The sequence below is a fragment of the Neofelis nebulosa genome, chromosome 16 (genome assembly GCF_028018385.1).
Source record: "Neofelis nebulosa isolate mNeoNeb1 chromosome 16, mNeoNeb1.pri, whole genome shotgun sequence".
Classification (NCBI taxonomy): Eukaryota; Metazoa; Chordata; class Mammalia; order Carnivora; family Felidae; genus Neofelis; species Neofelis nebulosa.
The window spans coordinates 14,013,932-14,029,249 of record NC_080797.1 but is presented as its reverse complement, the minus strand read 5'-3'; the positions used below and the strand labels follow the sequence as shown (position 1 = coordinate 14,029,249).

The 15,318-nt window shown below is 51.3% G+C and overlaps 1 protein-coding gene across 6 annotated transcripts in view; it reads right to left on the bottom strand.

Moving 5' to 3' along the window:
- The window catches only part of CCDC57 (coiled-coil domain containing 57), a 105,273-nt gene that overhangs the window by 28,160 nt on the left and 61,795 nt on the right, over nt 1–15,318 (bottom strand). For 2 of the 6 annotated variants that reach the window (XM_058703733.1, XM_058703734.1), the window contains exons 17-20: nt 11,759–11,893; nt 11,410–11,501; nt 3,574–3,705; nt 2,921–3,137 (exon numbers count right to left, since the gene is read on the bottom strand). In XM_058703733.1, coding sequence (XP_058559716.1) covers nt 2,921–3,137; nt 3,574–3,705; nt 11,410–11,501; nt 11,759–11,893 — 576 coding nt within the window. The other 4 variants (XM_058703738.1, XM_058703735.1, XM_058703736.1 and 1 more) reach the window with 4 other exon arrangements.

Here is a 15,318-nt window from a genome sequence, read left to right as displayed (position 1 = left end):
CTGCCTGGGATTCTCTCTCTGTCTCTGTCTCTCTCTCTCTCTGTCACTTCCCCACTTGTGCTGTCTCTGTCCCTCTCAAAATACACAAACTTAAAAAAAAAATTCTTCACTTTCTTGCCACGTATGGACCCCTTCAAGTGTGACTATGGCATTTTTCAAAAAGGCAAGCCCTGCTTGCTTTCTTTCTTCTTTTCTTTTCCCCTTCCTTCTTTCCTTCCTTCCTGCCTTCCTTCCTTCCAACTAGGCTCCACGCCCAGCATGGGGGTCGAACTCCCCACCCCGAGATCAGGAGGCCCCAACAGTGGTATTTTCTGTGGACATGTGCAAAGGAAGCCAGTCCGGCACTTAGCCGGCTATGTTGTGAGAAATGGGGCGCTCGCTTAACTAGAGCGAGTCAGATGTGAGGCAGAAATAAAAGTCCTCCCCACATGGACGGCCTCAAAGAGTTTCCCATATAAAAATTCTCTTCTAAAGCTATTCTGGAAGAAGAACAACGTATCTTAGAGGCTACTAAGGTAGCCACGGATAAGTTTGAAGGAATTGAATCAAATTTATTTTGTCTAAAAGACACCCCTCCCGAACAGCTAATATCCTCATGGATGGTAACAGAAAAATGCAGATGTCCACAAGTTTAAGAAACTGATGGGTGAAATGAAAATAAGCTGGGAGTAACCACCAGAAGAATAAAACTTGAGTGTCACTTAAAAACAGGCTGGAGATGGAAAATGTGACCTATTCAGTGAAAGGCGTGAGAAGATAAAAAATTCTTCAAGCACGCCAAGCAGAAAATACACAAAAAGCCATCGGAGGGAAGTGCCAGCAACGAGGGCTCACAGGGAAGAGCATGTACGGAGCCCCTGTGGCAGACTCGCACGCGGGTCAGCGGGGCACAGGGGACGGGGGCGGCGCTGTCCTTTCTGCAGAAGGCGCCGCCCCCAACAGATGGGTGCGGGAAGGAGGGGCATCAAAGGAAGCCGGTGAGTCAGTGAAATACAAAGCGAGCAGGGCTGAGGCCCACCTGGGAAACCCAGGGGCAGAGTCCGGGGAGGAGCGTGAGGCCGAGACCGCGCGGGAATAGCCGGGAAAATGCGCAGAAAGGTACAGCGAGGAGAGCCCAGGCCGGCCGAGGGCCGTGTGGCGGTCACGATGCCAACAGCCCAGCACCGCCCACGGGCAGGTGGAGACCCGGGCGCCATGGTGGGATGGGCCAGACACAGACGCCCTGGGGAAGTCAGCACCGCAGTGAGAGCGGGACTTCCAACAAGAGGGCAACACGGGCCACTAGTGAGTGCCGCTGGGCCATCGGGACGAAAACTCAGTTTGGTTCCTATTTTGTAACGTATACGGTGATAAATTCCAAATGATTCACGGATTTACACATTAAAAAAATGAAGCCATAAGCATTAGAAGAAGTCAGGGAAGAATAATCTCCAATTGTGGAGTGGAAAAGGCCAAAAAAAGGCACAGGAACCAGAAAGGGTGAAAAACAAGAACACTAACTACACACACACACACACACAGAAATACACACATGACAAAAACCACCATAAGCCGAAAGTCAAATGAGAAACTGCCGGAAGGTGGGAAAGTATTTGTAAACTGTGTCTCGGGAAAGGGGTAATTTCCATCAGGAAGGACGCGCTCCTACAGATGGAGCCGCGGCAGGCGGGAAGGGGCAGAGCGGGAGCCAGGGGAGAGGAGGGGACTCCTGCCCAGAGCCACTCGGGGAAACGCCGCACCACCTCGGACAGGAGATGCGGGTGACGTCCGCGGTGCTGTGTGCGCAGCCTCGCACACCCTGCTGGTGTCCGTGTGAGCGGGGGTGGTCCCACGGACCCCACCGGACCGGACCTTCCCGAACTAGAAATACACCTGCTTTTCGACCTGGCAACCCCCACTCTGGGGACTCACATGCAGGCTTTTTAGCGGGAGGCATGTGTCCCAGGCCATCACTGTAATGTGACTTGTATGGCAAAAGATTGGAAATGACCTAAAATATCCACTGCAGGGACAACAGTCCCATCGGTCAGGGCACATCTACACAACGAGGTGCGGCCCACGTGGGGCTGAGACCCCGAGCAGGGGCGCTCCCTGTGGACGGATTCCGAAGGGATTTCCTCCGGCTTCTGGCCACGTCTCGGGGTCAGGCTGCTCTCCCAACAGAGCAAATGCATCTCCTGGACGCCCGCGAGGACCTGGCGGGGCAGGGACAGGGACACACGGGCGTGCTCGGGAGGCCGGAGAGTGGCCGGCTCTCCCAGACGGAAGGACCGCACCAGCCCCCGTGGAGGGGACCCTGCAGCACCGGGCAGCACCCGAGTAGGAGGACCGGCACTGTGGTGACACAGCAGGAGCCTGCACAGGCGGAATGGGCGGAGAGAACGCGGTGTCTGTCTGCACATCAGCCACCGTGGACCCAGCCCTCCTGGACAGCGGCGGAGGGGAAGCGCGTCTCGCCTAAGACAGGATGTCGACTCCCTCCATTCTGACTTCCTACTTTCTGAACGGGTAAGTTCTTCCTTCCAGCTTCTCTCTTACCTCAGGCAAAGCATCCGTGGCGGGAACAGAAACTACCCCTCGGCAACAAGAACCGCCCTGCAGGACACCGGGCCCCTGTGAGACAGCCCCCGACAGCGATCTGCCTGACCCTCACCGCCCACCTACACGGGCCCACCGACCGCCGGCCCGCATTCTCCCTATATATAACCCTGGGACTGTTTTCCCCACTTTGCAGACGGTCTTCGAGTTGCTCGCCCACGGTCCTCCTGACATCGGCCTCGCTGCAGTAACCACCCTTCTCGTGTCACGTCCGCTCGTCTCTCTGCCTCTGGAGTGTGTTGGTGACGAGTGGCCGAGCCTGGCGTGTCTGGGACCCCGGAGCCAGGCACTCGTGCGCCCCTGTGTCCCGGCCCCAGCCTACCTGGCACAGAGTCGTCCTGGGACGTGAGGCCGGAGGGGCTGGATCCCAGGTCCAGTAACTTCCACGTGTCCTGGAGGGGACCACTGGCTGGTGATGAGGAGCTTTGGGTGTGGTGGCTCTTTTCCTCACGGGATTCTTGAGCCAGGTGTGGCTTTGGGGACCGGCTTTCCTTCTGCCGAGCTGATCTGTAAGTCGCCCTGGAGATCCCGTGTTGCCCCTATGACAGTAAACAAAGACAGAAACAGCCCTCAGAGTCCTGCTGGGTGAGTGGTGGGACGGTGGGCATGGCCCTCGGTCAGGCCCGCGCTCCCCGGGCACTCCAGCTGGGGTTCCCCTGGGCTCCAGAAGGCCTCGCGATGTGCAGGGCAAAGGCAGTCCAGTCTCTACGGGAGGTGGGACCTGGAAAGAAGGGCAGATGCCCCAAAGCCCATGCTCTCCGGCCGCGAAGGCCCGCTGTGGTGGCCCGTGTGTGCCCCGGGGCGGGGGTCTCGCTGTGCAAGGGCATGACGGAGACCCCCCCTGCCCCTGCCCACGCAAGGAGAGGTGTCTGGTCCTGACACCGCAGTCACTCAGGGCAACAGCCACCCACTGGGACAGAAGGCACACGGGTTCCCCATAGTGGGTCCCTGCACTGAGACGCGGCCCTGCTGTACCTGCCCCGACCCGGCCTCAGCTCCTGCTGTGCAGCCTGGCGGACTGGACCTTCTGCTGATGCTCTGGGCCAGGTGGGGCCGGGCCTCCCCGGGGCGTCCAGAGGAACGTTCTGTCTCGGCGCTCTTAGAGCCCTGCCGTGGAAATGCAGAGAAAAGGACTCAGTGCCATGTGTCATCGAGGGGGCGTGTCACCCAGGTCTCCCTCAAAAGCAGGAAGAAACGCTGTCCCCAAGTCTCCGGTATCAGGGACTCGCTCACATTGGGGACTGGCCACAAGGGAGGGGTGTGGTCGTGTCCACGAGCCAGGATGACCACAGCAGGCCTTCAGTGGCCATCTGAGTGCCCCTCACATCCTTCAGGAGACCGAGAACCTAACGTCACACAGACCCTCCCAGGGCACATGTCCCTGGCACATCATTGGTGCATCACTCTGATGGCTCTTTGCACCCCTCTCTGTGGGGACGCCTGCAGGACGGCAGTCAGAAGCGAGCATGAGGGAGTTTCTAAAGAGGCACAGAATGAAACATGGAAGAAAATGTAAGAATTAAAAGCAGGGGCACCAGGGCAGAGCCCGGGCAGCAGGCCCAGCAGGCCCTGGGAACCAGCCAGATCCACCAGCCTCCTCCCGCCCCAGGGAGCACTCACACCCAGCTCTCCTCCGCTCTAGTTCAATCAATATTTGAGTTTTCAACTGAGAAACGCACACAAATCTTTTGGATTTAATTGACAGCCCCTGGGGCAGCACTGACAATAAATGGCTTTTCGCATTTGTTGAGGGACTCACTGTGCGTCTTCCTCTGTGCTTTCTGACCATACCCTTTGCTTATTTATCTATTGGTTAAAAAAGTGGGCCCCAGAGTCTCATTTTTTCTCATGTTTTAAGAAAGGAGTCCTTTCACTGGATTATCCAAGACATGGTAGTTTTGTAGTTTGAAAGAGATTAATAAAGTGTAATAAAGTACTTTTCAAGTTTATTTATTTGTTTTGAGAGAGAGAAAGAGAATATCCCCATGAGGGCTCCATGCTGTCAGCACGGAGCCTGACTTGGGGCCTTGAACTCACAAACCTTGAGATCATAATCTGAACCAAAATCAAGAATCAGGCACTTAACTAACGGAGCCACCCAGGCGCCCCTAGTGTAATAAAGTACTTAATGTTCCAGAAAGAAGTGAAGGTACAGATAACAATATACATGTTTTACTGTAACGGCTAACGGGCATATTTATTCTATGACTTAGGACATTTTCCTCAATAACACATGTGCAGAAGTTTAATTAATTAATGCAGATGATTTGAAAAGTTATGAACAACTAGCTGAGGCACTTCGAAGTTTTAACAGCATTTCCCACAAGCGGAAAAAGCGTCCTCCAGGGGATGGGGCGTCTTCTAGGAGGGGGGTCCTCCTCCAGGAGAACGGGTCCCCTAGGGGAGGAGGTCCTCCAGGGGAGGGATCCTCTCGTGGAAAGTGCCATGGTCTTCAGCCCCCCTCTGTGGCCAGCCCTGCCCAGTTGTCTCAGGCCACGTCTCCTCGCCAGGCACACCGCCGTGGACATCTCTCCCACAGAGCCAGAGCCATTCCAGACGGCCTGGCGCGTCCCCGCTGTCCCATGGCTCAGACCCTGCCCTTTGCTGAGGGCTTGTGTTTAGCTCCAGCAGAAGGCCCCCAACACCCCACGAGGTGTGTGTGCCCACGGACGAGGCTGGTGGGCAGCTCGGGGATCGCCGGTCCCAGACCGCCGCTCACCTCCCCCCGGACAGCTGCCAGGCCTCAAACCCGGATTCCTTCCTTCTCTCACATTCCACGTCCATCCCACAGCAAATCCAGATCTGACGCATCTCCTGGCCGGCCGCCCCCTCCTCCCAGCCAGGACCCCCCGCTGACTGGCCCCGCACCCACCCCCAGCTCAGCGTGGAGCCCAACGCCGCCGCCTCTGCCACCTCGCCAGGGCCGACTTGGAGCTCGCGTCACCCCACGGCCGCACAGGCCGCCCATCACCCACCTGGCGCTCTCGGATTTTATCTGGCGCACACTGGAGACCGTTCGCGAGACATCAGCATATGGTCTAGGTCAAGAGTTTATGAAACTCCCACCCCCTTCAGAGAAGCGGAATATTAGCGAATAAAAAACTACACACACGCACAGACGCACAGACATGGCTCCGGGATGCACGCACGACACTTTTCAACGACTGATGAGAGGCGGAAGGTTCTGGTCGTGCGGAGAACCGCGCTGTGAACACTCCAAGGGCAGCGGCAGGCGGCCCGCGCCGGGGGGCTAAGGTGCCAGGCCCCAGCCGGCACGCTGGACGGGCATAAGCTCCCTGGAAGGGCAGCAGCATCCAGCCGGCCGGGAACCCGCTCGGGGCCCCTGGGGTGGAGCGAGAAGCACCCGCGCACAGAATTCAGCAACTCAGTAGATCAGGAGGAGAGAGCGCTGCTTTAAACTGACGAACGGTCTGGAAGAGGCTGGGCCACATAAACTCGCTGATATTTGACCGCTTTTAACCTACAAAAATGGCAGTTTTGTAGGATTCAACATAGTACCCAAACCTACAGCAAACTTTCTACTTGAAGATAAAACGCAAAAAGCATTTGGAGCTCCTGACTGGCTGGGTTGGTGGAGCGTGTGTGACTCTTGATCTGGGGGTTATGAGTTCGATCCCCATTTTAGACGCAGAGATTGCTTAAACAAATAAAATCTTTAAAGAAAAACGCAAAAAGCACTGTTCAAGTCAGGACAAAGGTGTGGATGCCAGCTAGCCTGCTCTTGTTTCCACTGCGTGGGAGTCCCGGCCAGGACAGCAGCATGAGACAGGACTGAGAAGGAAGGAGCCTGACCTCAGCAGGGGCTCTGTCCCCATAGAGAACCGAGGGAAAACTCTGGCCACACGCACCAGCACCAATCACTTCTGCAGAATTGCTAGATACCAAATCATCTGAGAAAAATCAACTAGGTTCCCAACAGCCTGCAACAGCTAGAAAATGTGTGTTTAGAAATATTCAAGATAAACGGTACAGTCATCAGAGCATTGCCCAGCGCTGAACAGAAATGAGCTTCTGACCCCTGAAAAGACGTGGAGGAAACGTAAACGCACGTAACCAAGAGAAGGAAGCCAGTCCGAGAAAGGCCACATAGCGTACGATTCCAACTCTGTGACATCCCAGAAAAGGCAGAACTGCGGGGTCCGTAAAAAGCTCATTCGGTACCGAGGACGGAGTTGGGAAAAGGGGGAGGGATGCACAGACACAGAGAATTCCTAGGACAGTGAGACTACTCGGTGTGAGACCGTAATATGGACACACGTCAGCATCCGTTTGTGCAAACCCTTACGATGTCCAGCACGAGAGTGCACCGGGGCTCTGGACTCTGGCGATAGCTGTGTGTCACTGAAGGTTCGTCAGTTGTGACGGACACGCCATCTGGTGGGGGATGCTGATAATGGGGGAGGCAGAGGACATTCATAGCAATGTTTATAGCAAAAAATAGCCTAAATACCCACTGACAGAAGAATGGATAAATAAACGTTGATATATTCATACGATAGAAAGTATATATACAAACCAGTGTCTAGACCTGGAAAGCCATGCCTCGCAGGTCAGACCCCGCCCACCACCTTTTTTTGGTCCAGCCCATGAGCTAAGAACAGTTTTTACATTTTTATTTATTTTTTTAAAGATTTTATTATCTTTTATTTTATTTTTTTTACATTTATTTATTTTTGATAGAGCACAAGTGGGGGAGGGACAGAGAGAGAGGGAGACACAGAATCCGAAGCAGGCTCCAGGCTCGGAGCTGTCAGCACAGAGCCCGATGTGGGGCTTGAACTCACAAACCGCAAGATCATGACCTGAGCCGAGGTTGGATGCTTAACCGACTGAGCCACTCAGGCGTCCCTATTTTATTTTTAAAGTTTATTTTTACCTATTTATTTGACAGCAACAGAGACAGTGCAAGTGGGGGAGGGGCAGAGAGACAGGGAGAGAGAGAATCCCAAGCAGGCTCCGCACTGACAGCGCAGAGCCCAACGCAGGGCTTGAACTCATGAAACTGGGAGACCATGACCTGAGCCAAAATTAAGAGTCAGATGCTTAACCAACTGGGCCATCCAGGAGCCCCACGATGTTATTATTTTTAAGTAATCTCTACACACAATGTGAGGCTCGAACTCACGATCCTGAGATCAATCCCGAGGTCAAGAGTCATACACTCTACTAAGCCAGCCGGGTACCGAGTTTTCACATTTTAAAATTAAAAAAAGATTTTTTTTAAATGTGTATTCATTTTTGAGACGGAGAGACAGAGTGCAAGCAGGGCAGGGGAAGAGAGAGAGGGAGACACAGAATCCAAAGCGGGCTCCAGGCTCCGAGCTGTCAGCACAGAGCCCGACGCGGGGCTCGAACTCACGAGCCGCGAGATCATGACCTGAGCTGAAGTTGGACGCTCAACCGACTGGGCCACCCAGGCGCCCCTACAGTTTTAAATAGTTGAAAAAAATCAAAAGAAGGACGTTTCATGACATGAAAATTACATGAAATTAAACATTTCAGGATCCATAAAGTTTTACCAGAGCACCACCCATGCCCACCTGTTCACATACCACACCTGAGACACCTTCAGGCTCATCGCGGAGCTAAACTGCCACAGAGAATGTAGGGTCCTTAAAAGTGGGGCCCTACATAGTTGGTCTCCAGCCCTTTACAGAAAAGTTTGCATCGGCCTTGATATTATCTCAGAAATATAATGTTGGATGAAAGCACCGTGCAGAAAGATACATACACGACCAGACGTGATTTATACGGATTTTCAAATATCTGCTGAGAGAAAGTCTGAAGGGGGGGGATGTCTGGTAGGACACTCAAGGGGTTTTCGCTTGATAACATTTTGTTTATTAAGTTGGATGGTGTAGTTACATTAGTCTTGGTATCTTCTTAGAGGTCTAAAATATTTATAATAAAAATACATAAATGACAATATCCACTGAGTAAAGCCCAAACGGGGAGAACAGCTAAGAAAACTTTGTAAAGGGACAGAAACAAGGACTATTACAAAGCTATGGTATTAAAGGGGAAGAGACCCTTCACTGGGGCCATGTGGAAAATAAATGCGGACCTGAATCTCACAACGCACAGGTGTCACTCCACGTTCTGCAAAATACTGTCCTGGCTCTTCCAAAATGGCAGTGTTGTGAAGGACAAACAAGGTCAGAAGGCCCCCTCTGGGGTGGAGGAGATGTCCACACAAGCACCTGCACGTGACCGTGTGCACACCACGCACACGCATAAATACATCGCCACGTGCACCACACACAACCACACACACGCACGCACAGGTACGCAAGTGCTAGAGGCAACACGGGTCCTGGACTTGTGATCGGCAAAATGTGAGTATAGGACGTGTATGAAATTCTGGGATTGTGTTTTATTTGTGTTATTTTAGAGAGAGAGAGAGAGAGAGAGAGAGAGAGAGAGAAGAGCGTGGAAGTGTGTGCATAAGCAGGAGAGGGGCAAAGGGAGGCAGAGGGAGAGAGAGAGGGAGAGAGAGAGAATCTTAAGCAGGCTTCACGCTCAGCATGGAGCCCAACATGGAGCTTGATCCCATGACCCTGGCTGGGACCATCACTTGAGCCAAAGTCAAGAGTTGGACGCTCAACCAACTGAGCCACCCAGGCACCCCATGGATTGTACTAATGTTGTTTCCTAATTTTCATAATGTCAGAAGGTATCTTTGTTTTCAGACATGAAGGGGCTTATTCTTAGCTGGTCCAGGAGCAAAGCTGTCTGACTCTGTGTGTCTCTCTCTACCTTTCCTCCAACTATATCTCTTTATCCATCCATCCATCCATCTAACATCTATCATCTATCTATCTATCTATCTATCTATCTATTATCTATCTATCCATCTAACATTGATATCACGTATCTATCCATCATCTATCCATCCATCCATCATCTATCTATCCATCTATCATCTATCTATCCATCTAACATCTATCTATCATCTATCCATTATCTATCCATCCATCTATCATCTATCTATCCATCCATCCATCTAAAACATGGGGGAGGCAGAGGGAAGGAACAGAAAGAATGACAAACCAAATGTAGTAATGAGTTAACAACTCGTGAATCTAGGTGAAGGGTATATGTGTTATTTTTACAACTTTGTGTAAATTTGAAATCATTTCAAAATAAAACATTAATTTAAAAAATACATAAGAGTTGAGGTGTTTAGCACATGAGAAAAATATCAGTTCAAAGTCAGTGAGAAAAAGGAGGGTAATTACTTATGGGTGTCATGATAATTTGTGAGACAGAACAGCCAGAAGAAATGGGTGGATATTTACCCAAACTCAAAATAGAGAAAAACACTCTAAGCCAAAAACCAGTGAAATAAACCATTAAAGTACACTGATGGAGCTCATTAAAGAAAGTTCTCTGTGGATTAAAAAAAAAAAAGGAAACGTCAAGGCATATGACAAAGGTTTATAATAGACAAGCAGCAGTTCCGTCGTGTATGAAAACCTCTTAAGAACTAACAAGCACAAGGATGCCCGGGTGGCTCAATCGGTTGAGCATCCAACTCTTGATTTTAGCTCAGGTCGTGATCCCATGGTTGTGAGATTGAGCCCTGAGTCGGGCTCCGAGCTGGGAGCCTGCTTGGGATTCTCTCTCTCTCTCTCAAAACAAAAACTGACAAACACAGACATACAAGTAGAAAAATTAACAAAATACGTGTATAAATAACCCACAAAAGAAGACATACAAACGGCCAATAAACAGATTACAAATTTTAATACCACTAAGGATATAAAAAAACTTTTAAAAGACGTAATTAAAAAAAAATTTTTTTTTAACGTTTATTTATTTTTGAGACAGAGAGAGACAGAGCATGAACGGGGGAGGGTCAGAGAGAGGGAGACACAGAATCGGAAACAGGCTCCAGGCTCCGAGCCGTCGGCACAGAGCCCGACGTGGGGCTCGAACTCGCGGACCGTGAGATCATGACCTGAGCCGAAGTCGGCCGCTTAACCGACTGAGGCACCCAGGTGCCCCAAAGATGCAATTTTTTTAACCCATCATATTGGTGAAGATTTGAAAAATAATACCCAGGTGGGTAAAGCTATAGTAAAATATACATATGATGTAATTTCTAATTTTATGTTTATTTTGTATTTATTTTTATTTTATTATTTTTTTAATTTTATTTTTTAAACTTATTTTTGAGAGAGAGAGAGAGAGAGAGAGAGAGAGAGCGAGCACACACACAAGCAGGCTCTCCGATGTCAGCGCAGAGCCCAACGTGGGGCTCGAACTCACAAACTATGAGATCATGACCTGAGCCAAGATCAAGACTCGGATGCTTAAACCGACTGAGTCACCCAGGTGCCCCTACTTTTGTAATTTTAAAAAAACAGCAGGAAACACACTGAGACGTCACAGGTCACTATGTTCAGGTGCTGAAAAATGGAGACCTTTTCAATCATGTCTACTGGATTTTGACGTTTTGGTAATGAAATGCAATACTTAAGCAATTGGTAAAAAGTTACTGAAAATGCTGTTCTTATAAATTTTTTTTTTTTTTAACGTTTATTTATTTTCGAGACAGAGAGAGACAGAGCATGAACGGGGGAGGGTCGGAGAGAGAGGGAGACACAGAATCCGAAATGGGCTCCAGGCTCTGAGCGGTCGGCACAGAGCCCGACGCGGGGCCCGAACTCACGCGAGATCACGCGAGATCACGCGAGATCATGACCTGAGCCGAAGTGGGCCGCTCAACCGACCGAGCCACCCAGGCGCCCCGAAAGTGCTGTTCTTAGATACAGGAGTGAGTATTACCTGAGCTGCAGAGTGGGGCTTCACCTGTCCCAAAGGTGCTTCACTCTGGTTCCAGGCCTCAGGAGTGGGCAGGGGTTGATTAGGTGGTTTCCCTAGAACAAGACCAAGGAGAGGAAAAGGATTCGCTTTCTTATGATTTCTCCTTCTCCTTCTTTTTCACCTTTTTATTTTAAAGTAAGCTCTATGCCCAACATGGGGCTTAAACTCACACCCGGAGATCAAGAGTCACATGCTCCACTGACTGAGCCAGCCACGCACCAGAAGGGTTTGCTTTCTGCGTGCACCTCATTTCTGGGTCTCCCTCATGCCAAACACAAACCCCGAGAAGAACACCGCGTTCCTCCTCTACCCCAGTCACTCCTCTCCTGCAGCACGCGGTGGGGGGTGACGCGCACACAAGACGTCCCGCAGCCGCGTGTGGCCTGACACGGCTTCTCAAAGCAGAAATCAACACCTTCACTAACCGTCCCAACGTGCACTCTCTCTGCAGCACAGAAAAGTAAGCAGCAGGAGGTTAAATGAATAAACTCAAAGATTCCGCCTGTCATCTTGCAAGCATCCTGTCTTACTCAGAAATGATCCGGGTCGCCAAAGAATACCCATTCGTTAACTCAACTTGGGTTAGGTTACCTAAAAATCTAGGAAATGCATCTTTAAGCTGACAATACTCCAAGATACAACTACTGTTGAAATAAGGTTTGTCAGAATAACAAATCATCGTGGCTAAACACAAGCTTAGTGAGGACTCCGAGGTTTTGGGGTGTGTGTGAGTTGTAAACACTGACGTTTACTGTATTAGAAACTGAAACAGAAATTTTGAAAAAGCTTATTATCCATCCATCTGAAGACGGTGGTGAATATATCGCATGTTATTAGCATCTAGGTGCTCAAGGAACCAGCCCTGTCACCGTGGAGCTCCAGCAATGGGTCCCAGAACACTCCGTCAGCTTCCTCCAGGAGATAAAAGCACATGGGAAGGACAGAATCCGGAAGTGAACTTGTTTTCTTTAGATTTTAAACCCGGAGCTTAAAAGCTATGGAATCCGAAGGCCCACGAATGGCCGACGAGCCCCTGCAGAGATGGTCCGCATCGTTAGTCGCCAGGAAAACGCAGACTCTAAACCACAGTGAGCTACGGCTTCTCACTCATCAGGACAGACAGAACGGACAAGACGGGAAGTCAGTGGTGCCCAGGATGTGGAGACGTCGGAACCCATGCAAACTGCCACTGGAAAAGTAAGGCGGTGCGGTCACTGTGCGAAAAGTTGCACTTCGATAAGAAGAGAGAAGAGGAGAAAAACGAGACAAGAGGGAAATCTCTAGAGCGAGGCCAGCGTGCCTGTCGTCGGGAGGACCACCCACGAGCCTGTGGAAAGGCTGCATGGGTCTCGGCCGCGGTCTCAGCCACAGGCGCCCCCAGTTATTCGCTGTCAGCGCGTCTGGAGACCCACGGTCCCCCTCCTGACCTACTGTCTGTCACACACCCACAGCGTCCACCTCCTCCATCTCCTCACGCAGGCATTTCTCTATCTCACGGCATCACAGGAAAGGGGAGACAGCTCGGTAAGGCTGTGCTGAGACCACAGTCACAGGACTTTATTTACAATATATGGCTATAATTGCTCTATTTTCTTATTAGCTATCATCCTAGTCTCTTTTTTTTTTTTTTTTTAATTTTTTTTTTTCCAACGCTTTTTATTTATTTTTGGGACAGAGAGAGACAGAGCATGACCGGGGGAGGGGCAGAGAGAGAGGGAGACACAGAATCGGAAACGGGCTCCAGGCTCCGAGCCATCAGCCCAGAGCCTGACGCGGGGCTCGAACTCATGGACCGCGAGATCGTGACCTGGCTGAAGTCGGACGCTTAACCGACTGCGCCACCCAGGCGCCCCAGTATCATCCTAGTCTCTTAACCGCGCTTAACTTATAAACGTTATCGTGGGCGCGTACGTCTAGGAAAAAACGTGGAATGCGTAGTGTTCGGTACGGTCTGCCGTTTGGGGCACCCCCTGGGGCCGAGGGGCCCACTGTACTTTGGGCACAGGCTTCTGCTGGCGGTGCCTGGCCCACTCTGAGATGCTCCCAGTTGCGTGAGGCAGGATTTCCAGAGCTCCGGTCGAGAAGAACGTGGACTCTTCTGACCTGGAACCAAAATCCAACGGATCAAGAATTGGTCACTGAGGACGGAAGGGATGGGCAGGGGCGATGGCAGCTCTTCTCTGGATACGTCGCTTTCACGTTCGACGTCCTAGCTCTAGACAGGGCCCGTTCTCCCTCCTCTTAGCCAGCCGCAGTCTGTAAGGCTTCAGGGGTCTCCGCTTTTGTGAGCTGATGTGAAACATCTCCACGTGGCATCTTCTTCTCTCCCTAAGTCCTTCAGAACTCAGATACTCTTGTTGAGTCTTCTTACTTTTTTCTTTTTTTAAGTTTATTTGTTTTCAGAGAGAGAGAGAGAGAGAGAGAGAGAGTCCCAAGCAGGCTCCTGCTGTCAGCACAGAGCCCAAAGCGGGGCTCAAACTCACGAACCATGAGATCATGACCTGAGCTGAAACCAAGAGTCGGACGCTCAACCTACTGAGCTCCCGGGCGCCCCAGTCTTCTTTTTTTTGTTCAAAAGCAAATCACAGGCCCAAACCAGGGCTTTGTGCCTGACCTAGCTGCAACCTCCCCCGGAAATGCAGCTTTAACCGGTTGTCAGGAGCCCTGTAGTCAGTAGAGTCTGCCACTGGGTCCTCCCCAACCCCAAAGGACCCCGGCCCTTACAGGTAGGGAAGCTGATCTTGCTGCAAACAATCCTTTTCTTTCGCTAATGTACCTCTTGCCCCCACTGTCCTTCCTGTAAGAACCTTCCACTCTGTGCAGCCCCTCTGAGCTCCCTCTACTTGCTGCATGGCATGCTGCCTGAGTCCTGAATCGCTCAACAAAGGCAGTTAGATCTACAAATTCACCCGCTTGAATTTTGTTTCTTAACACCCTCCTGCAACACAGTTCTTTACTTGCACCGGTGCCCTGAGAATCGGTGCTCCGTTTTACCGGGACTTGACTGGAAACACGGGCGGTGCGGGCCAGATTTGAGCATGATGCTCACTTAGTTGTCAGGACCGGTCACCAGAAGTTACTCTGGTTGACTTAAGGAGCTGAGGCACACAGCTGGCGAAGAGCTGGGAAGGTCACCTCCAGCAGGCCGTGGAGCCTCAGGGTAGTTCTGAAACCTTGGGATAAAAGGAATTTGCTCAAAATCATTTAGCAGATGAAACCAGTGCGTTACTGGCTTCCTGGCCTCATCAGAACAACAAACGAGAAGCTTGTAAAAAGTCCAATCTGGACTCCTGATGGAAACTTCTAGCAAAGTGAACTCAGGAAAGCCGGCTCGGTGTATTAACATTCTTGCTACACCTATGGAAATAATCCCGCCAAGTGACCAACCAGCCTTGCTTATGATCACGAATCATCCTTGTTTGAGCTTATGTTTTATCCAAAGCAGAAAAACGGTAAGAAAACATATGCTCTGGGGTGGAAACCGCTCTGAGTGCAGCAAGGCCTCGGCCCCCACGGCCCGCCTCCTGCCCCACAGACCTGCAAGCTGAGGCGTGCTTGCAGTTTACGAGGTCAACCCACGGTTTCCCTGGCAGCCCCTCCCCTTAGAAAAACCAGATCCGGGGGCGCCTGGGGGGCTCAGTCGGTTGAGCGTCCGACTTCGGCTCAGGTCATGACCTCACGGTTCGTGGGTTCGAGCCCCCCGTCGGGCTCTGTGCCGACAGCTGGGAGCCCGGAGCCTGCTTCGGATTCTGTGTCTCCCTCTCTCTCTGCACCCCTGCCCCCTGCTCTCGCTGTCTCTCTCCCTCTCTCAAAAATAAACAAACATTAAAAAAAGAAGAAGAAGAAGAACCAGATCCCGCTCCACTTGCA